Source organism: Erithacus rubecula (assembly GCF_903797595.1).
Source record: "Erithacus rubecula genome assembly, chromosome: 6".
Taxonomy (NCBI): domain Eukaryota; kingdom Metazoa; phylum Chordata; class Aves; order Passeriformes; family Muscicapidae; genus Erithacus; species Erithacus rubecula.
In genome coordinates this window covers 6,005,630-6,029,053 of record NC_136688.1, presented here as the reverse complement: position 1 = coordinate 6,029,053, position 23,424 = coordinate 6,005,630, and the positions used below count along the sequence as shown (strand labels likewise).

General features: G+C 37.3%; 1 protein-coding gene across 12 annotated transcripts in view; it reads right to left on the bottom strand.

Moving 5' to 3' along the window:
* Window positions 1-23,424, bottom strand: part of PLEKHA7 (pleckstrin homology domain containing A7) — a 142,512-nt gene that overhangs the window by 47,700 nt on the left and 71,388 nt on the right. For 11 of the 12 annotated variants that reach the window (XM_079307906.1, XM_079307909.1, XM_079307907.1 and 8 more), the window contains 3 exons: window positions 12,098-12,181; window positions 4,855-4,966; window positions 538-642 (listed from right to left, as the gene is read on the bottom strand). In XM_079307906.1, coding sequence (XP_079164032.1) covers window positions 538-642; window positions 4,855-4,966; window positions 12,098-12,181 — 301 coding nt within the window. Of the gene's footprint in view, window positions 1-537; window positions 643-4,854; window positions 4,967-12,097; window positions 12,182-22,123; window positions 22,169-23,424 lie in introns of those variants that run through there. The other variant, XM_079307905.1, reaches the window with a different exon arrangement.

Genomic DNA, 23,424 nt, shown 5'->3' with positions numbered 1-23,424 from the left:
TTCTGTTTCACCGGATGAAATTCTATTATCCAGTCTTTGCTGGCTACTGGTCTTTGTGACAGCAATGTGTAGTGAGTAGTCCTCATTTCCCACAATTTTCTCCCTCCTGCTTCTGGAGAAAAAGCCATAGGGAACTGGAATTAAGCCTGTGATCAGGGTAGAAGGGCATAACCAAATAGAATAAGGCCTTCACAACTGTCTTGGGTTGCAATACAGGATGTGACCAGAACCTGAGGCTGTGTTCTGAGGGAGTCAAAGATCAGCCTGACAACAAGTCAGTAAAATAATCCAGGGAAAATAATCAGATTTAGACAACAAAGTTACAGCCTAAACATTGAGCTGTGATGGTGATGTCCATGTATCAGCTTCCTCTACTGAATCAAACCCATTGGTTTTCACACTTGCTGAGCATGAATTCCTCATTGTGGAGGTCCCCAACACTCGAGCTTCTGCTTTCTCAGTTCCTTGAAAGGCACTGGCTCTTCCTTGATGGTTGCACTCAAGTCTATGCACAGAAACAGCTGATCACATGCATACCTGTTTGTGCAGCCAGCCTCTTACTATCACAGGAACATTAGGATTCCTCCTGATCGCTTGATCCCTCTTTCCAAAGCTGTGAACTTTGTTTCCAATCTTCACAACCTGTAAAGAAGTATCATGTACCAGTGGTTTCTAAACTGTACCGAGACTCATTTCATATTACAAATACTCTCACTGCAATAATTTATACTTCATTACACAGCAAGAAAGTATCCATGGCATTTTCAAAGGCAAGTAAACAGGCAATGATATTTACAAGAGAGCAAAGTCAATCTTCCACTTTCATCAGGATGGTGTGCCAGCTCCTGCTGAAGAGCAGCAGCACTGGTGTGTCAAAGCAGAAAGGCAGAGCTTTTAGTGGAAATTTTAGTGTGCCTGGGAAGGATTTTGGAACTTCCTGCAAGCCTCTCTGGACAATATTGCACAAGTCTGTTACACACACAGGACTTTGAGCAGATGAATCCTTCTCTTGCTCTCCTTCGTTTGGATTTTTAGGGGGAGCTTTGATGGGGGGTTTTTGGGATGGATTTTAATTTTTCTTTCCTGTTTAAATTCAAAAATTCCAAACACTGAAAACTTAATAAAATGCTTGGACTCTGGCCCTGCAAACAAAAGGAGAATACAGTGATGCTACCAGGGAAGAGACCTACACAGCAATGAGCAGAAACCACAAGGACTAGGTAATGATTTGTGTCTTAATGAAAACTCAGTTTTGACTCACATGGACAAAACTATTTCAAAAACAAACAGGCAAGGCCCATCCACGTGTGAAAAAGCAAGAACCACTCAATGAGTAATTTGCCTGTTCTTTTCCAGTTTGCTCTCCATTGCTTCAGGACAGACTACCCTTACAGTTGCTGCCAACTTCCCCAAGAAAAGAGCTGTCCAGATTCTTTCCTACAGTGTCTCTCTTTTTAATCTCTGAGCTTGTCAGGGTACAGATGCTCTGCAGGCAAACAGCAGCTCTGGAAACAAGTATATTCACCACACACAAGGGGATAGGATCAGAAAAATATCTCAGTGTATTGCTCCTGCCAGTCAGGCAACATCCAAACTAGAGGACAGCGCATAATGTAAATAATTCTAGCAAAATATTGTAACTTTAAATGGATTCTGTTGATTTGATTGAGAAAGGGTGCAGGAAATGAGGAGCACTATGCTAGCTGATCTAACCTTACAGCAGCATTTAAATTTGGGGTTTTTTAAATCAGATTTTTTAATCAAGCACTTTCTCTAATAATAATTTTTAAAAATGCAGACCAGAATGTAGAAAAATCATCCTTGGACTTGGTCAAAAGACCAAACAATTTCTATGCCATAGAAGCAGGAAAATTTTTCAAAGGCTGTGTATTATATGTTAATCCAATACCCACACTGGAAAGAAAATTATCATTTTATGGTACTTTACATAATTCAAATTCTCATAATCTTCAGTATTGATCATCTCATCCTGCTCTGGAATAAAACAAAGCATAGCAGATACTGCATGTCATGCCTTGCTTCCATTGGCTAGACCAAGAAATTGGTTTAAAAGAAAAGGTATATTTTTTAACTAATTCTCTGCACTGCAGTAATATTTTCCTAACTTAAATAATTCTGATATCATTGTCATGAGTTTAAAAATGCAGTTCAGCACAGCTGTCTGTATCACTGAAGACACAAAAGTCACTTTTGACTTCAATACATTTGTTATGCTGACTTGATTATGAATGACTGCTAAGTTTTTGCAACAAAATCCAAAAATGTCAAGAGTCAAAATTTTCAAATCCCTTTTCAACACTGCCTCATCTTCTTTCTTACAGTATCTTGTAGCTGAGAAGGAAAGCTGCTAACTTAATTATGTAATTTTTTTCTTTATTTTAAACAGGACTGACAAAAAAACTATAGGCAGACTTATTTGGAGCAGTTGTTTTTAAACAGTAAACAGGAAGACTGTATTTTGGTGAAAATATGCAAATATATATGCAAAATAAAACATGGAACTTTCAACCTAGAAGGAATTTTTAAAAAACCAACCCATAAAAGGCCACCTGTTTAAGTCATAAAATGAAAAAATCTCAGTTTTTCAGTTAGAAATGAACTTATGAATCCTTTCAGTATCTCTAAGGAAATGATACAAAATCATTCTTATTCAGATAGAAAAAAACTGAAAGCCTCCAAAAATCCTGCTCTTAATTTTGAGCATCACATACAGTTAATTAGAGCCTGTGTTGCACTCCAGCCCCAGACAGTCCCAGTGCTGGCACATCACAGACCTGTCACCACTGTTGGTTCTGACTGCTTGACCCATCCTTTACTTGCACTCCTCACCAGTTTATCTCAGACAAATACCACCAACTACCAGTGTCACCCACAATTCAAAGACTTCTGTTATGCAGAATCCATCCAAAACATGCTCTCAAAATGTAGATAGGAAATACATTCCCTGCTATCCTTTCATGTTTGACTTGGCCCAAGTCCTGTGTGGCACAGTAACATTTACAAATTTCCATTCACACACCAGATGTTTTAACAGACTAAATTCCAAATCCACCTTACTGTACAATTGAAACAGGTCCTCATTCCTCCATGACCTTAATTATTCACCAATATAAAGTTTTTATGGTTTTAATATGGTTAATCATGTAATAGAATTGGCTATGAACAAGCAGATCTTTGGGACAGAGAATAATTGCAGTTTATCAAAATGCCCTTTTGCTTTTCATTCCCACAACCCCATAACCCTCAAATGTCAAAGAGTAGTATAGACTGCACTGGTCTAAATTCTTTAGATGACTTACTCAGCTCCTGCATCAAAATACTGGCCCCAAATGTGCACAGCTCTATAGCAAAAAATAGTCTTAATTTGGCCAGGATTCCAACACTATGCATACATCATTCCGTGATGACCAAATTATAGAAGCATTTAACAAAAAAAGATAAATAAAATTAGGCATGGCTAAGTAGAGAACATGAACATGTGCCTGGCTCTGTGATTGTGCTTCATGTCTGCATCTGGGAACTTGCTTTTTGAAAGAATATTAAGGAATTTAGGGAAGAAAACATTTAGAAATAGATGGAAGGATCTTAAAATCTACTCTCAACCTGCCAAAAGTCAACCTCAATGTGAAGGACATGGCTTATTTATTTTACAATCTTTTCTCATTGCCAGTTCACTTGAAATAAATTTTGTGTTGGGCTGTGAAGGAATTCAACAGATCTTGTGACTCTACAAAACAAGAGAAGGGATTTCAAGCCTGTTAACACATGCAGTGATGGAACAAAGCATATGTAAAAAAGATGTTGGTTAAACAAAACTCCAGTATCTATTAAGGACCCAAACTAGAATGGATCTTGCAAAAAAAAAAAAAAATTGGTGGAGAAGCAAAGTACTGGCAAAACCTCTGTGAGAGCTTTACTCTAAATCTAAAGCTGCCAGGTGTTACAAAAATCCACACCTGGGAGCCTGCCAGAAACATGACTAGCCACCCTTACACTGGACTGCAAACAGAACAGAAAGAGACCAAAACCATCATCTCCTACACTCAAGCACTTCAAAGGATTAGTAAAAGATTTGAAGTATTCCAACTGAACAAAATTTCTTTGCAATCAATTCAGTGAAGTAATTTCTTAAACTCAATTGCATAAGAGGCTGCCAACTTTTGCATTTAAAAAAAAAGCAACTGAGAAGTTTAAGAACTGCAGGCAAAGTTTAGAAAATTATCTTATGTCTGCTAATTCTCTCAATATTGCTCTATCTTTTTTCCACCCACTTACCATTTTTACTGTTCTGCAATTTATTGTAAGGTCAAAGAAGTATTAAAATAGACGGTGACACTTCAAGTACAGCACTTTATTTTGTTCAATAACAGACACAGGTCCATTGTCAATGACAATGAATGGACTTTTCTGTTATTTAACATTATGTGTATGAACTTGGTGCCTGCACTGCTTGTGCCCTGCAGTGATGGCAGAAAAGGATTTAATTGTTACTACAAGAAGGAAAGGCAGTAAGATTTCATGAAAAAGTAAAACACTTGCTGAAATACTAATATTACATATATTTACTTCGATTTGTAAGACTCTCAAACTTTCCATGTCACAATAATCACTGTGTTAGAAGTTACCATCCAATGCCATCATGTGGGCACACAGTGCTTCTAAAAGAGCTGTAACAGAGCTGTTAAAAGATTTCTGTTTGGGTAGATTCTTCTCTGAGGTCTTGCTAGACTTCTAGGCTAAATCCACAGTCCTACTGAAATCAGCATAAGAATACTGCATTTAAAATAAGTGAAGTTTTGATCAACAAGCTGAAAAAAGAGCTTTTTCCTTTACCTTAGAGCCAGGTTTTGTATCAACAGCAGATGTAGTTACTGCAGTGGATGTTTCACTGACCATGCTTGAAGGCCTTTGGTTTATTTGTTGGTTGGACATAGATGAATTCTGTCTAGAAAGCAAACAAAACCAGATAATCTAAAGCCCATTGTTTCAAACATTCAAAGTTTGGCCTTTTATATTTAAAATTCACAGTGTGAAAATGACTAGTCAAATATTTCCCATGTGTCTGCAAGTTCCTTTGCACCACTTCTGTTATTTTGGTTTCAGGTCTTTCTCAAGCAGTGACATCTGATGATTGGTATTTGTCTATGCATCAGGAGGGAGAAACCTGCCAAATTATCTGCAAACCCAAAAGAGATTCAAGATATAACAAGGAAAGTGGTAGGAGAGAAGATAAAGCTTATGCAGTGAAACCAAACTGTGCCCAATTTACAGCCTTGGCCACAAACCTGTGAAAGAGTCAGTACTGGGGAGAAAAGGACAGGAATCAGCACTTGGCAATAATAGGCTTTTTATTTAAAATCAAACTAAGTCTAGACTACTGTTAGATCTTTCACTAACTTAATGCTGTATCTTTGAATCTGCCCAAAAATATGATTCATAGCACAATATGAATTATTAAAATACCTTTTAAGCAAAGTGGTACAATTCATGGCAGATAGTTGTTAGAAATGTGTAATTTCTGAGTCATCGTAAGATTCCAGAAATCCTGATAACTAGCTCAGATATCCATTTAAAGCATAAGTGAGGTCAATCCTACCAGAAGAACCTGCTCAACAAGTAAGAATTCAGTACAGCCACCCAGATGAAGAACTGAAAGGATAAATGGAAGGGCAAAATAAAATCTCTGTGAACAGAAGCTTCAGCAGCCGAGCTTGACACCAGCACTGAATGAAATTAAAACCACAGGTGGCATTTTCAAAAATCACTAACAACATAATTTAGCAAATAACAAGTAGCAATACAGTCACATCAGAAAAGACAACACAACAAAACAAATAATTAACAACACACGATTTGCCTTTTCCCAGACACCAAAGCCATTTATTAGAAAAAATAAAAATGGTATTACAAGCTACACCAAACGTGGTTGCTGCTACCACTGAAATACAGTTCTGGACACAACAGAGAACAGAATAATTCTGAGGAGTTATCACAGTTATCATGAGAACAGAGAAGAATCTGTGATTTTAGTAGCTCAACACAAGGTTTAACAGAGGACAAAGTATTTACCACCACTGCTCTTCCTCAGTTACAACCTGAACAATTAACTGTCCAAAATCTTGTATAGGTTTGGTGTCAGGGAGAGCATATTTTTCCATTTGTGACCAGGATCTCAATGAATCTTGCAAGTAACACAACTTAGGTCCTATTTTATTTATATCTTGCATAACTGGCATAAATTTCTTCTTTCTAGATTTTATATATAACCTCAGGTCCAAGATAAAAGAACAACCTACAGCAAGCCCCTAAAATTCCTGGCCATCCTTTAAAGCAAGAGACCTTAATCATGTCAGTTTGAGTTAATTTGCCTCACCTCTTATGACCAGGTACCCTACTTCAGCATTGAATCCCCTTTTAATCCAGTCTCTGCAAAATGCAGATTAAGAAACTTCCCATATACAACAACATTGCCTGACTAATCTATTCCTGTTAACAAATTTAAGTTTTGACAAACTAGAATTAGTTTTTCCAATAAAAAATTAATGAACAAGGAGGAATAGCTCCAGAGCAATGGTTTTAATTTAAAAATTCTACTCTGATTTAACAGATTTTCACTATTCCCCAAAATACTGTTTCACAGCAGGATAAACATACTGCACTATCAAAAAAAAAAAAAAAAAACAACAGAGAAGGAAAATAAGCTATATATTTAACAAGATCATAATCATAATACAATACAGAATGATAAAAATGCAATTTCTAAGCATTTATTATGTGATCATACAATGATTTCTCCTCCACTTGCTACTAAAAGAGATTACTGCTAAGAAACCAGGCTTTCCCTTTCTAGTAGTATTAAATTAATGACAAACTTCAAATTCACAAGCAGAAAAATGCTTTTTAAAAAATGTGAGGTTGTTGCTATGGAAGAATTCAAATAGCAAACAAAAGAGACATTAAGTCCATTGAAAGAGAAAATACATTAATATTTCTTCTATAAAATGTCTTCAGCAGCAAACACAGGTGATGCAAACTTGCTGTACCCACATTTAACAGAAAACAAAACAATACTGCAGATTTATTTCAGTATTTGTATACAGTATTAGAAGGATACAATAGATTCTCCTCATTAAATCAGCACATAAAACTCAGGTATTAATAGCTAATCAATATTCTCAGTGTTTTTACAAGCAAATAAAAATAAGCAGAATAAGCAGAATTACCTGAAACATCATGGCATGTTAAATAAATTAATATTCTCCTAATAGTATTTACAGATTCAACTTTAAAAAGAAGTGACTACAGCATTGATTCTGTCCATTCAGAAACATTAGTTCATAGTTACTATTACCAAAGATGTTTGATAATATCTGTTATCCAAGATATCCCATTCTGTCTTCATAGAGATGGTGTTTTACTATTTCAGGCTGGTTTTCTTGCTGCCTCCCACAAGTGTGTGAATACACACACAGAATTGCAGTGTGTCCATTTGGAGCTCCAGTACTATGTAAATTTTTTTAAGTACTTGAAAATAACACTCTATATAATATCTCCTGTCAAACAACTCCCTGCTGTACTTAAACATTGCTAGTATGTCTCTAGAAACCATATTTACCAGCTGAAAAAATTACACAGCCAACATTTGGGTTATTAAAAAACCCTGACACTGAACAAGAACAGTAAAAAAAATAAATTACTAGACCAGCAGCCCATATTGATGAGGCAATACTCACGAGAGATGACAAAGATCAGTCGACCTGGAAGAGCCACATCCATACCAGCAACTTAAAAAGTTTATTTGTTGGAATCAGACATGATGCAATAGCATTGGATCAATGTAGTTTTATTACTAATAGATTTCCTAATCAGATAAATTTTAAAAAACACTCTCCTAGTGTTTCTATACATGTAAACAAGGTAGGTATTTATTTAGGGGTGGTTTGGGTCTTCTCTTTCCTCTCCACCTGATATTTTTGCTGCTATAGTAACCAAATGCAATAGATAAAATAAGATGGCTCTCTCCCCAGAGGTGGCACACAGGTTTTATCAGGCACACAAAAACAGGCAAGAAAGAGGATAGCACACTATTGGATTCAGCACACCATATTTTTTGAACATTTATGTTCAAGTCTTATTTTTTCTAAAGTACTATCTTCTCATTTGCAAACACACTGCTATGACAAATATCACACAGCTCATAACACACAACTAGTAGTATTTAACATTACTGACATGGCTGCATGTGCCTGATTCTTCCCTTCTGTCCACAATGACTTAAGGAACTGCTATTTAAACAAAGATAGCAGTGGGAAAATCTAGGCATGGTATAACAGCTATCCTAAGTAATTCTATCATAGATTCTTTTCACAGAAATGCATGTGTAACAATGTAGTTAACTAAAAACCTAACACCTGTCTGGCAGATTTACCATTAATTCTCACTTTTCCATTGGTTGTTAAGAAATGCCCCTTTGTGGATTAAGGGTTCATTAAAAACATAAAAGCAAAGCACAGAAATCAAGGGACAGTTGTGAAATGGAGGAGCTTCCCATACAGCAAAATATTCAGACTATTTCAATGTGATCCTAAGAACTGTGAGGAGAACAAGTCAAAAGAAAAATTATTCTAGACAAAAACTGAAATGCTGGCAGAAACAGATACAAAAATAATCTTCAGGTACAAGCAACCATGATGCCAAAGTGAATTCAATGCCAACAACAGAAAAGTAATTCAAAGGGGGAAGAAATAAAAAACACCTCTGCAGCTTTTATCACTGAAAACAACATTGCCAAGGAAAGGTTATTTTTAAATAACAGCTCAGTGAGTAACAAGCAGCCAAAGTATGTTAATAATTATCAGTAAAGGAATAGAGAAAGAAAAGTACAATTAAATTACTATAACAAACAATGAGCTCACAGGCTGAATCTTGCAGTCACCTATGATCAATCATTCCATCAGAAAAAAAGCAACCTAAAAGTGACATGCAGAAAAGCTGGTTCTCAAGCAGAGATAGTGAAAGACCAAAGCTGCTAAGCTCAGAAAAAAGAGTACAAAGTAGGGATTTTATAGTGGTGCCAGTTAAGAACATTTTAGGAAATGAGGAATCACTATTTAAAAGAAAAAAGAAATCTAAATTAGAACACCTTTAGAAAGAAGGAATACCATAAGGATCAAAAGATAATGCAATTCAAAATTCACAGGTTTCAGCTACAATGGAGTTAAGACAACCAGATTTCAGCTTGAAAAGTAAAATTGATGTGATATTGTTTAAACACCTTGGGGAAAGCAGTAGTGAAACACAGTCTCAGCCTTCTACTGAAAGTGTCCAGTTCTCACTTGATAAGTGAATCAAGGGCATTTGGTTCACAACTGAGTCATACTCAAGCTAGGATTACATCACTCATTGGTGTAATTTTCCAAAACTTGTTTCCAAATCTTCTTGCCAGAACACTGCTTCCAGGATGAGGAATGGCCAGAGCAGTCCCCACATTCATCATTTCTACATGACTGTAAATTACTTTTCTGATGTAAAATGCATCCTTTTAAATAAATATGTGTGCTGCAGCCTGAACAAGTTTGTGCTCGCTTCTCCCCACCAGCTCCCAGTCAACATCTGGTGACAACACCTCGGCCCTAGTCTTAAATTAAAATCAACCAGCCAGTAATAAATCATTTCATAACAGCACTGAAGAACAAATCACCTTTTACGAAAACCTTAAGAGTGCTACTGCACCAGATAGGGTTCTTCAGCTATAGGAAAAAGTACTCTTGGTCAAAGGATCCTATGATGGAATAATTTCATCACACGATAGGGATCTTCAACACTGATTCCAACCTGCTACACAATCAATATCACCAATCTAAGAGATCCCTGATGCCTGAGGGAAAGGACTGAAGGTGGCACAGCTCCATTACAGTTGCTAGGCTTAGGACAGGGAAGTGCCAAGAGCTCCTCTGATTTCACCAGACACATCCACACAGGGCAACATCATCTGCAGGAGCTCTCACACAGCCATGGTGAAGAGCCTCTGTGTAAACCCCACTGCTGCACAGAACTGGTACAAAACTAAGGAAACCAGAGAATCCCACTCATTAAGAAGAGATAGTTTTAAAGCAATTTTAACTGACAGATTAAAGCCACCTGATTTTAAAAACACTGTATGTTCTTCAGGCCAGTAATAAAGCTTAAAGAAATATTCATGCAAAGACAGTTTTCTGAGCAGTGACTAGAAAATTTACTCTTCTATCACTCTAGCTATTCCCTCTTCTTTTAGAATTAAAACCACCTCTCTCTACTAATTCTACTACAGATTTTTCCTGGTTTTGATACCATCTCAGTGCAAGTAAATAAAGTCTATGTGCTCATCACATGGGATTAGGAGACTCCCCTCCTAACTTGCACTTTCATTTCTCTTACAAAAAAGTTCCTAACAAATTAAAGATCACTAAATCCATGTGCCACCAAGTGCTTCTTGCAATTCTGTTTTTAGCATTTTATCAGCTACCATGACTACAAAACGAACAACAGCCTGAACAACAGCAAGTCTGATTAATCTGGGCAGGCTGTCCAAGAGGTTATCTAAACACCTATTTCCCAGTACATATGTTTAAATTCATGTCAAATTTGACAAATTAAAAATCAATTAATGGATGGAAGTTGGAACACATGCTCAGTGGCTGCTGTCCATACCTTCTGTGAGATTTGCTGATTTGCAACATACCTGTTTCTCCCTAGGAGGAGAGTGAGGTGGAGCAGCTGGTTCATACCTGTAAATGAGCTAAACCCAGCTGAGCAGCAAAGCACCTGCATGCCAGGGACAGCTGGGGTGACCTCCAGCTCAGCAGCCATCCCACAGCCTCCATGTCTAATCACAGTCCTCTCCTACAATGCTATATTTCATGTTAGTTCTCATCAGGCATCTGAACATAGGATTGGCTTTGCTTTGCATTGGTGGGGAGCAGCTGTTTATTAGCTGGTGGTTTTTTTAGGGGGTTTGGTTGGTTGGTTTGGCTTTGAAACTATTTGAAAAGTTCTTCTCAGGGCTGTATCAGAACCTCAGAGCTCTGTTTCTCCAAGTGACAGGAAAGACTGCTGGAAAAGGCTCAGTCTCCTGGGAGTGTTCATCTAAGCCTCATTTTTCTTAATGCTGTAACTGCTTTTGACAGCAGTCCTACCAAAATGTAAAGCAAATTAAATGTCATGGAATCTGAAATGTAAAGAGCTCAGAATTGTGCAGGTAGCCACACAAACCCCACATCCAGCCATCAGAGCAGGATGACAAATGAGGGGACAGAGGCTGCTTGAACAGTGCTGGAAAACTGCTCTGGAAAAGAAAATCTATCTGTTGTTGTCCCATTCTTCTTGCCCTCTGGTTTTAGAAGCCATGTAGAACTTTGCTCAAGACTGTTTTCTGTCTAGGGAAGATACCCAGTCATTCCACTAGAGAATTTATCATGCAGCCAGGGTGACAAGGAGGAGTGGAAGCCAACAGAGAAATGGTGCGTGATCCAATCCAATACCAACCCAACAGTGACCAAATTCACAGATTGAACACATACATTTCTTACTTTTGTTTGGGTTTTGATTTTTTTTTTTAATCAGACAATCAAGATAAAATATGCTGGAAACAAATGCATTCAACACAATTTCTCTAGAACAAAGAAAAACAGCTGATCAATGCAGAACATCTTAAATGTAGGAAAACCAAGGAAATACAATGGAAACTAGTAGTATTTTGTGTAATTCAGTTTCAGTACAAACCTTCCAATATGCTCCAAAAGCACTTTACATTTACAGTCTGTTTACCTGATATTTATATAAGACTAAAGCATGACTGTTTATATTTTTTTGTTTATTAATTTTTTGGAATTTTTAAAGATTCGATAAAGATTTTCTCTCAAGTATTAGCATAGAATCAAAAACATACTATCACAATGAGAAGCAAAATTTTAAGCACAAACCTCAATTAAATTTTTCTACAATGTTGGAAGAACTACCAATAAATCAAGCTACTAATCTACTGTAGGCAAATGTGTTACTGTTTTAGATTTCTTGACATGGATATTAAACTACTTACTCTTCTCGTAAAATAAATTCAATATTTTCTGGAGAAACCTGTCCTGTCACAGGATGTCTAAATGACGTGGTCTGCTGATTATGGCTGAAAGGAAAAAAAAAAAGAAAAAAGGAAAAAAGAAAATTAATATTGCTATAATCAGTAAAATATGATCTCTAAGAGGCAGAACTTTTTACATAGATGTTTTGCTGCTCTATTCCAGAAATTAAACATATTTCTGAAGTACTTCTCAAGACTGAAATGTTTTCAGCTCCTTCCTATGTTCTTGTCAATTTTGCCAATTGCATGCTGTACCATTTAATTATTAAGCAGGTTAATGTTTTAAAAGTAAATTAGTTGCAATCTTCAGCTGGTGAGACACACTTGAATTTAAGATTACTTACACCTGGCTGTTACCAGATTATTTAGATATAGAAGAGAAATTACACAACACAAATCTCTGGTTTGCATTTCTGTAATTTTCACAGAATAGAACCAGTAAAATAGCCATAAATTATGCTGGACAACATTTTACACAATTTTTATTATTAAATGAGGGCACAGAGAGAAATTATGTGGAAGCTATTTCTTGCATGTTTCTTTTTCCTCTAACCTGGTATTTCTCCAATGATTTCTTTTTACAACTTCATGCAGAAGACAACATATAACCTTAGCTGTGCAGCTGCATGGTCTATATAAACAACATTATTTAATATTTCATCAGAACTGAATTAAAATCAGGGGTTTCTATAAACTTTCAACTCAGAGTACTATCTAGACATTTTGTTTTGCTCTGTGAAATATTTCTTTTCACTAAAGATAAATATCTTACTTATCTGTAAACCAAGTAGTCATTCATTTAAGATTCTAAATTTTTCTGGGTTTAGTCAGCAATTCTCAGGTAAACATCATTCAAAACCAGAATTCACATCAAATGTAGCAAAACAGCAACAAACTCTGAGTATATTCAGAAAGTAAAAATAACAAGGCCATTCAAAGAATTGTACCTCAAAGTGGCAAAAATGAAAACTTGGTGTGTCTTCTTGATTCAAGATTTGGAGTTTTTTCTCTTGCAAAACCTATTTGGTTTCAAGCATTACAGACTTGACCCTGTTGTCCAGCATACCAGGATGTCTCCCAGCACACAATGAGGCATAAAGAAATATTTTGAGGTTTCAGAGTAATGAGTTCCTAAGAGATAACAGTCTGCTGACTAAAGGACAGCTAACAATCAAACAGCTCAGGCAGCCATAACATTCCAATGTCAATAGCTCAGGACATGTCTTGATTTAAAAAACAAACTGAAACCAAGCAAACCAACCAACCAAACCCTAACAACAACAAAAACCCCACAAACTGCTCACATTAAATCCCACTCAGGCCGTAAACACAGAGAATGTTTGGTGTGTTATAAACTTCTCACCCTTTTCCAAGACACCTTGCTGCAGCAAGTCAGATATAAGAAAATCATATAATGAACATTTCCAATGATAAGCTGAAAGCTGCAACAACTTATGCAACACCAGAAGGCTTTTTCTAGCCTCACCTATTACAAAAATCCTCACCCTAGAGCTGTTGGAAACTGTGAACAAGATATCAATTACTCCACTGCACCAGGGATGGTCCTTGCTCCCTAGACTGCTGAGAACTGACATGTCCTACAGGGGGTCAATAAAGCTTAATAAAGGCTAATAAAGTTTCTAGCTCTCCAGTTTTTCCACTAAATAAGAGATCCAGAGAAAGTACCTTCAGTAAGCACACAGTGTTAATATCTACAAAGCAACCAACATTTCTATGTGAGACTTAATTTAGTGTCTACATCCAAAGAGTGGGATAGGAACTTGAGATGTTTTCAAAGAAAATAATAAAAAAATGGATAAATGATAACCCTAACAATTACACCTTGTGTTTGTCACACAGTCCAGTTTTAAGATGAAAGCCTTTCCTCTCAAATCAGGCCTGTTGCAGTCTGTTTAACCTTAGATGCTCAGCTTAGGACTGCTATCAAAACAAGTGCAGACACCATGTTATCTTAAAAAAATGAAAGCACCTTGCCATCAATATTCTGCAGGGGCAGAGGAGCTGCCAACAAGCTCTATCTGCAGGCTCTCAGTCATTAATAACTCACTCTTCAATTAAGACTAAGAAAAAGGACTGTATTCCAGAAGAACTCTAGGGTTATTCAGGAAGGGAAGTTTGCCATTACACTATTCTAGCATGTACACAAATACTGAATTCTATCTCGGGAAATAAATTGGCCAGAAGATGAATTAGTCCTTTTAGTTGCAAATAAAGAGCAAGTACATTACCAATGAGACTAAATACTGCTTACTAATAATAAAGACTTCAGCTAGAAAGACAACACTTTTTAAAATATCTGAGCAAAGCATTTTAGGACAAGTTTTGCATGTCAAACACTAGGAGCAGAGAAACAGAAGGATGGCTCAGTTGCTGCATAAAATGCAGATGGTAATTTCACAGACAAGGAGAGGGCACATAAACCCAAAACTTCCTGCAAATCTGCAGCTTCAATATGTAGGACTTCACTGAGAAGAAAGAAATGAAACCCCTGCCACTAACAATTAGTTTTGCAGAACACAGTGGTTTATTTGAATTTGAAAAGTGAGAGTTTAAGTGTTTTGCCTCACAGGACTCATTAAGACTAAGCGATACTATTCAAAACAACCTATACAACAGATGGCTAATGCCTTGCAACAAGGAATTAGATAGCAGGGAGATTTTCATTCACAATGAGAGCAGTCAAACATTGGAAGAGGTTGCCTAGCAAGGCTGTGGAATCTCCTTCCTTGGAAACATCCAAAATGTGGCCAGATAAGGTTCCAAGCTACCACATTGAGCTTTTATAAATTGGTTCCAACTTTGAAGCTGGCTGGATGTAATGGGGTACAGAGCTTCCTTCCAACATAAATTACTCTGTTCTGTCATTCCCTGTTGCTCTTCTATCCTTTCTCTGCAAATACAGTTTAAATCCTATAATACCTTTGAAGCTTTCCCATTATTTAAATGGATTTATTCCAAGACTATTAGCAGTAGATTGTTTTTATCAGGATGAGAGAAATTGAATAGTTAGATTTTTAGATGACGATTTTTGTTGCAATTTTCATATCTTTTAAACATTTGCTCAATGGTGATATCTGTTACACAAGACTGATAAAACAATAATGTCACCAGGAAGGAGGCTCTAAATTTGTGGCAGTGCAAATTTTCCTTCCTTTCCAAGCATTGACTAAGAAAAGATGTGGCACAGGTGTTTTCTGGACCCATCAGCTACCCAAGAATTAGTTAACCACCTGTATCTCCTCCAAATGGCAAATACTGTTTCCACTGTCCAGAAATCTACCACGTACAACAGGCACAACAAATGTGCCTTAATAAAAGTACATGATAAGCTGCTCCACTCTCCATGCCCCTATTTTTTAATTTTTTTTTTCACTAGAGAAAGATGTAATAGTTTCAACAAAACTGGGAAAGGCTTATGATGCTTCCTCCTGTGAATTCTGAATGCCTTGGAGCTTACATGAGTACAACACCACACATTTGAAATGTCAAGCTCAGTTTTCTAGCAACACTATGAATTTTCTGTGTGATCAATTATGGCTTTTTTTTTTCTAGCAAGTATCTCTTAATTTTAATAGGTTTATATTATTCTGATTTCGTACAGACACGGGTAATCAGAGTCATGAAAGCAAGTATAAAAACATTAAAAATCCACAAAAAATTACATTCCTTACTACCTACCACTACCAGCATTATTAAATTACACAACAGACTGTTAGAAGTTATTCTGAATTTCAAAGATACAGAGCACCATTTTCCAAGGCTATTCAAGACTCAGATTCTTCATAAAAGAATCAGACAAAACCCATTCCTTTATAATTAGACACATCACTACAAATTCCATGATTTCACAGCATGTGCACACAACTTTTACCAACCTAAGAAATGTTTCACCCACTGTCTTAAGACAAATGCAAACCAGGCTCTAATCCTATAGTATAATGGAGACAGGAAGGCACTTTTGCTTGCATGGATACTTTTGCAGAACTCATAATTAATATGACTTCGATTAATTTTGTATTTGAGTCAAAGCCAAGTCCTAATTATTCATTTTTAGACATGACTGATACTGATGACCTTTCATTTGAAGTCAAGCAAGTGTATAGATTGTCTCTGGAGTAATTTAAATGCACAGGCAGCTGAAACTTGAAACGTGTGAATTAACTACTGATGGAGTCTATATCACATTAACAGCAAATTTATAAGTTGTGAGAAAAATTCACATTGTCATTGGACAGATGTCCTGTAAATTATTACAAGCCATTTCTACAGCATTTGTTTTCCAGGCAGGCTAACTCCTTTACACTCGCCTATAAGTCTAGGTAAGCATATAAACACCTTTTTGTTGAATACTCCAAATGGTGATGACACTGTGGGCACCCACTCACACTTCTATGGGTGATTTTGGTGTGGGTGTAGCTGACAGAAGAACTCATGCAGTGAAGAACTGTTCAGCCAGTGAGCTGCTACTCCAAACAGGAGAAAGTGCTTCTATCTAATCAGGCAAACAGCCAGGAATAGCTTGCTTTTCTTCATAACATATTTCTGAAATACAGCAATGGCTTCAAAATAGTCCCAGCACTGCCTTCTGAGTATTTTTTGGATATTAGCTTTAAGAATTGGTTAGAACAAGTACCAGCAAATAGTCCAAGAAAAACAGCAGCCTCGAAGTTCTGCAAGCTGGGAGAAAAATGCAGTGTAATACAGAAATAATCTGGAAGGATTAGGAACAATACCAACTAATTGTATTACTCAAGCAAAAGCACACAAAACTCCATCTTTTGGAGACACTGAACATGATCCACAGTTTAAAATAGTAGTGTCTCATCAGAATAGCAGTAAAATCCTTGCCCCACTGTAATCAGCATCCAGGAGACTTTCAGAAGGTCAAAACTTCACCCATCAACTGAGTTTAATTAGCATCTTAACTACAGAAACTACTGCAAAATAATCAGAGTGTAAAACTGACTCTCTCAAGCCTTACATCCTACTCAGATGAGAATTCATAAGTGTTTGGTTTGTCAGTTCAAATACAATTCTGTGACTATCTTGAGCTGCTGTGTCTGTGCCTAGCAGCAGTCAACACAAGAGTCTAAGCCTAGAAAAACAGATGAAAGGGGATAGGATGTCCTGACATCAGATTTTATCACATTTTCACTTCTGCTAGAAGCTTGCAGATAAGAAGAGATTGAAACAAACAGTAAAGTGACAGTCATGCTCTCATGTAGTGTCATCCTTCTACCCAGTTCACTGATGATGAGGTTAAATGGGAACTGCAAGTTTCCCTGGAAATGAAAAAAAATCTTTTTTCCTGTCCTAATGAACCACCAAAGATAACTTATACTATCCAACAGCAGTATCAGCAGGAAAGATTTTGTAAATGAACATGCTTTTAAAAACAGAGCTCATAAAACAATGGTAAGCTAATATGGAAAACGCCACAGAATCACTACAAGTATTTTCAGTCATTAAAAGCACAGATAAAAGGATGAATGCACTATCATCACAGGATCAACACAGATTTCCATGAGTAATACAGGCTGAAGTCATCTGCTGATTCACAAATCCTTTTGATGCATATCATGAGAAATCATCAGGGCTTTATTAACTCACAAAAACAAAATGCATCCAGGGAACTTGAAGTTAAAGGGGAAAAGCATTTTAGTCTTGAAGATAAGGAAATCGTTCAAAAACAGGAATTTGATTCTATTTTATTATTTTTGCACTTTTAGAAAAATTGTAGTCCCTGCCTTCAAAATCCAAAATTAAATTAAAAACTGCTCTGATAGCACAGTTACACAAACTAAATTCTTAATCTGTTCTCTAATAAAAAACAAAGTGGTGATATCTTTAAGTAATATGATTTAAAAACCCTGAGTAAAAGCAGCCCACTCTTATATTCCAAAATCCACCACAATGTTTAGTGAGGAAGCCACCCAACGAGAAGTGCCACATAAAGATACTATTTTGGAAAAGGTATTTAAGGGAAGCTTTACACAAAAATATCACAGATCTCAGGTTTTAAACCACAACAAAACTGGTTAAAAAAAAATAGGTGTTCACATGTATAGCATCTACATTTACCAAAGAAGGCTGAAAACCCTCACTGGTGCTATTTGAACCTATTAAACTTAGATGCAAAGACATCATCTATATGATAACAGACAACAAAACCTACTTTGTTCTAAATATCAAAGCAAATACAATTTTCCAGCATCCAGTTTCCATTTAAGTAGCAAACTGTATAGTGTAGAAAGTTGAAACAATTTAACACAACAGCTATAAAAACTAAATTTTAAAAAAGCTGCCACAAGGCATATAACCTCAAAACATTCTATCATCATTGGCTTTTTAATGTCAAATATAGATTTTAACTCAAGATAAATGCACTTCTGATTTATTATTTATTGAATTTAATCCATAATATGAAAGAAGTGATTATCAGAGGACAACAGTGCAGACTGAGACCTTGCTGTGTGTGCCTTCAGACACTGTGGAAACACACTGTCCTTTTCACCTCTCCATAAAATGGAAATGCTTTATCTACCACCTACACCATGGGAATGATGTTTTAATGAAATATAAAATCACAAGTGTCCAGGATGGAATGAAAGAATTACAGCTGATATCCATCAAGTTGTCCCAGGACTACAGTCCAGAATACTGAATCCAATTTTGGACTTCTTCATACAGGAAAGGCATCAACAAACCCAAGTGAGTGCAGCAGAGGGGCACTAAAATGGTCCTGAGCACCTGTGGTGAGGAGAGAGTCAGCAAGCCAGCCTTGCTCAGGTTCAGAGTGCCCTGCCAGGACTCACCTGGAGGGTTCTTCACTGTGGTACCTCATGGGAGCAGGCATCAAATGAAACCAGAAACCTTCAGACTGCTTGGAGGAGAAGCTTTTTCCCTTTGAGGATACAACTGTGTAGAGCAGGGATGGCAAAGCATTAGAACAGGCTGCCCAGGGAGGTTGGCCAGTCCCTTTCCCTTGAAGGTTTTCAACACTAGAGTGGAGGAAGAACTGAGAAACCCAGTCTGACCTCACCACTGACCATGCTCTGTGCAGAAGGCTGCACAAAATACTGGGGCCTCAATCCATGTTGCCCAATTATCATAATGCCAGGTACAATTCCTATTTCTATCACAAAAGGCAAACAAAGCCCCAAACAAACAAGCAAGTTTCACATAATAGATTTTCCTAAGGGAAACATGTAAAATTCCACATCACTTAGGAATAATGAATCAAAAGATCATTAAAACATGGTTTCTTCCTTCAGCCTTTAGTAACACTATTAATTAACTCCTTCAGCAACTAAACAAACACCAAGTCTAGTTACATTCTTCTAATGAACATTCCATTAAAGTAGAGAATTTATGCAGGCTGGGTTATTGTGCTTTTTATCTGCTAGGACTCAACTTCCAACCAAAGTCTTTGCTAGTCAAGGTCATTCAAAACACCCATGGGTCTGTCTCTGTAGCCCTACCCATATACTCCACAGCTTCACAATACTACTGAGGTACTCACCATAGTCCCACAAACCTCATGCCCTCCAGACAGCAGGCTAAAGAATAAACAAGGATATCAGCTTTGTATTAACTGAATTAATGTTTAGTACGAAGAAACCACAATTCCCACAGAGCTCACCTATTCTTGTGGTTGGCTGATAATGCTTACTGGCATATTAATAAAAGTTCCTTCATTAGCAACAAGCTCTTCCAGCCTGTGGAAGTCTTGTGGTTAATTCTGAAACACTTCATACTCTATTCAACTGTAGATTAGGTGAAAAAAAAAAAAAGGAAAATATTACAGCAATAAAGTTATTTCTTTTGCTTTGTGTGATTCTTGACTGTTTTAAAGGAGTTCCTCCTTCCCCTATCTCACTCAATTCACTGTGTTGGATAAAATGCATCTCCTCCATAGTTAAGTGCATTTGTAAAATGTTTTTTCTTATCAAATCTTAAGTATTAAATGGACTACAGTACTCCTGAGAGGCACATAATACCAGGTTTTTGCTTGAGAGAAGATCAGCAATGCAAGATCATCTTGCCTGGAGCCACAGGTACAAATTAATGGAGCTTTTCAGGCTGACTCTTCAGAGCAGTGAATTACACACCTCGTTGTTACTTTCCCTTCCAAAGAAGCTCAGCACCTACAGCACTGAAATACTGACATGTTCTAAAGCCATGACATCAGCATCTGCTCACAGAATGCTACTGCAAATCACACACACAGCCAAGATTAACCTTTTAGGTTTGAAACTGCAAAATAGATATGGAACAGTCTCTAGATTATGCACAGTTTAAAAAGTGTGCAGAAATATCTTTGCAATTCAGTGAAAAAGCTCAGCTTTACAGAAAAAAGGTGGGATTTATAGCTGTAGAACTATAAAGACATAAAGCTACCTCTAGTTGACTATTTCAGTGTAACTTGCCCAAAGAAATAACCTAAAGCCAACTTGTCCTTACAAAGACATAGAATACCCTGTGGCCTCAAGTCAGACAAGCACAGAAACTCCTCAGACATTTCCAAACACTCACAGAAATATTGCTATAGCGTTCAAGTATTTTCTTTGGCATCTATAGAATGGAAAATATGCTAAAATTTACACAACACTGCTGGAGAATATTTATGCAAAGAAGAAAAGATACAATCATTAATACATTAACCATTTCAACACTGTACTAAATAATTCCAACCTCTAAAATATCTCTGCTTTAATTCTCATTGTTATACTCAACGCAGAAAGCCAAACAAACTTTTGCAAATGAACTACTTTAGTGTGTGTAACTCCAGAATTGTCTTTGCTAAACACAAACCAATTAACTAATTCTCCAGACATAGCACTATTTTCAGACGTCCAGTGTCACCACCCCAAACCCCCACTATGTAATCAAAGCATGTCAGGTCACAATATAACCTACAGCAGTTGGTTAATAACAATTTACATTACTGGCATAAGTTATGCTGAGTTTAGTGTACTGCATGATTAAGTATGTGAACCAAATATAAAGGAAACTGAAGAAAACTCTCATATAATAACATTCTGTGCTGCATTTCTTGAGTCAACACATTGCACTGGCACTGAAAACAACCCAGGCACAGAAGAAACATTTGCATTTTCTTCAGGTCACTAAGAAGACACATTAACATTGCCCAAACAAACAGTTGAGGAAAAGTCCAGAGTACACACAACTGATGACAATATGTAGATCTAGTGACTAAGGAAAATAGCACACTTTCAAGAAGCACACTTTCACTCTTTCTGTGCTTAAGCTAGCAAATACACTTGTAAAATGACCTTGTTGGTTTTCTGTGAAGTGGTTCAGAAGTCTCATTTAGATTAGCAAACATCAATATGCATTATTAGCTAGGATGCAGACTTCTGGGGACAGCATGAGGCTTCAAAATTGCTTCTGAATGACACTCTGCATGAAACCACATTATTCCACTGGAGAAGATGAAAATCCCTTCCTTAAGCATGGAGACTGCAATTATTTTTTAAAGTAGCTGGGAAGATGAAGCAACTACCACCTTTCACAATATGACTGGAAGTGAACAACCACACAGGACGGCCAAAATGCCAACAGCCAACAAAGCTGAAAGCAGGCTCCTTAGCTTCAGGGAGCAAAACTGCAGCACAGCCCAGCCAAAAGCCAGCTCTTAGCACATCACTATATATAGGGGAGCTATCAGCTGCATTCCTCCTGGGCCACTTGTGCAGCCTGTAGTGGCCCCTTGGCCTGGTTCTTGTCCTGTAGCTCCACGGCGCTGTGGCGCCAGCAGAGCCTCCCTTGTCACCAGAGTGAAGCTGGAGCAGAAACACCTCCAAGGGTACAACAGCACTGCTGCTGCTTTATCACCAGGGCATCCACAGCCTGCACAGCTCCCCAGCACAGCTCACGTGGCTGAGACATGCCCCAAAAGCAGCCCTCAGCAGGGCACCTGCAGCAGCACCCCCTGGCTCTCACCTTGGCAGCACAAGGACCAGTCCTCTGCCAATTCCCCAGGCTGTGAGCACAGTCCCCTTGCTGACCTCAGGGCATCCCCCCTGTTTGCTGCTGTCAAACAGCAGGTCCAGGGCAGAGCACGGGCACTGCTGGGACTGCAGGTCTCTGCCCTGGCAGCCAGGCACAGGCAAGGGCAGCGCTGGAGCAGGAGGAGCTGCCAGCAGCAGAGAGAGCTCCCACACTGCTGACAGGGCCCGCGGTGAGAACGGGATTAGAGACTCAAAGAAATCCCAAAAACTTCTTCAGATCCTGCACTAAGTCCTTTCAATGCCAAGAAAGCCTCCATCAAGCATGTGACTGAAACTTGGCAGCTAAAGGGATGAAGTAACTTCACATGAAATAATATTTGTTCTTTAGGTAATTATTTAACAGAACATACGATGACAGAATGCCTTTGAAAAATGTGGATCTTTTAACTTACAGAAAACTTCATAAACTCTTGAAAATACTGATATTAAATAGTCCCTCACCATTCAGGGAGTTAATTTTTATTCCCTTACAGATACAGCAAGAACAGAAATAAAGAACTCCAAAGCATATGGCTGAACAGAGCCAGACTAAGAGCTAGACATTCTTGGTAAATTCAGAGTAACATACAGTAAAAAGGGTTTTATTCAATGCTAATTCTTAAAATGCAAACACTCTAGGAGCACCGTGACAAGTATCATTTGCATTAATATTTAATCAAGAGGATTACAAGCAACACAACATCTGTCCATGCTTTCAGTAGTTTCATTGTATTTTAATTTACAAACTATAGAAATTTCACAAATAATTTCTCTGAATGTGTGCTGTCCCCAAAACAAAACTTAGTAGACTACAACTGCAGAGTCTATTTTAAAACAAATAAGAAACTTGAAAGCAGCACTGAATAAAGATGAATGATTTCTGCTAAGTAAGTCTTCACTTACAAAGTGGTTCTGCTTTGAAGTTATATTCATCAGTTTTGCATTAAAAAGTTGAAAAAATTTGAATTCATGGAGTGATGAATTTCAGTTATTTTGGAAACTGGTTTGTGACTTAGAAATGTGTCCTTACAGAGAAATTAAGTTCTCCCACAAAAAAAGAGTGAAAGAAGTGTCTAGATTTGCAAATACCTGAAGTTTTTCTGCATCATTAACAGATTAAAGAAGTTAATGGTTTTGGCACTACTATATGGGGATTTGGGAGATCAGGATTCAGATTTTAGCTCTGCAGCAGATTTCCTGTGCAGTCCTCCTTTTTTTTTATTAAATCATTATTTTATTAAAATTTAAGACCTT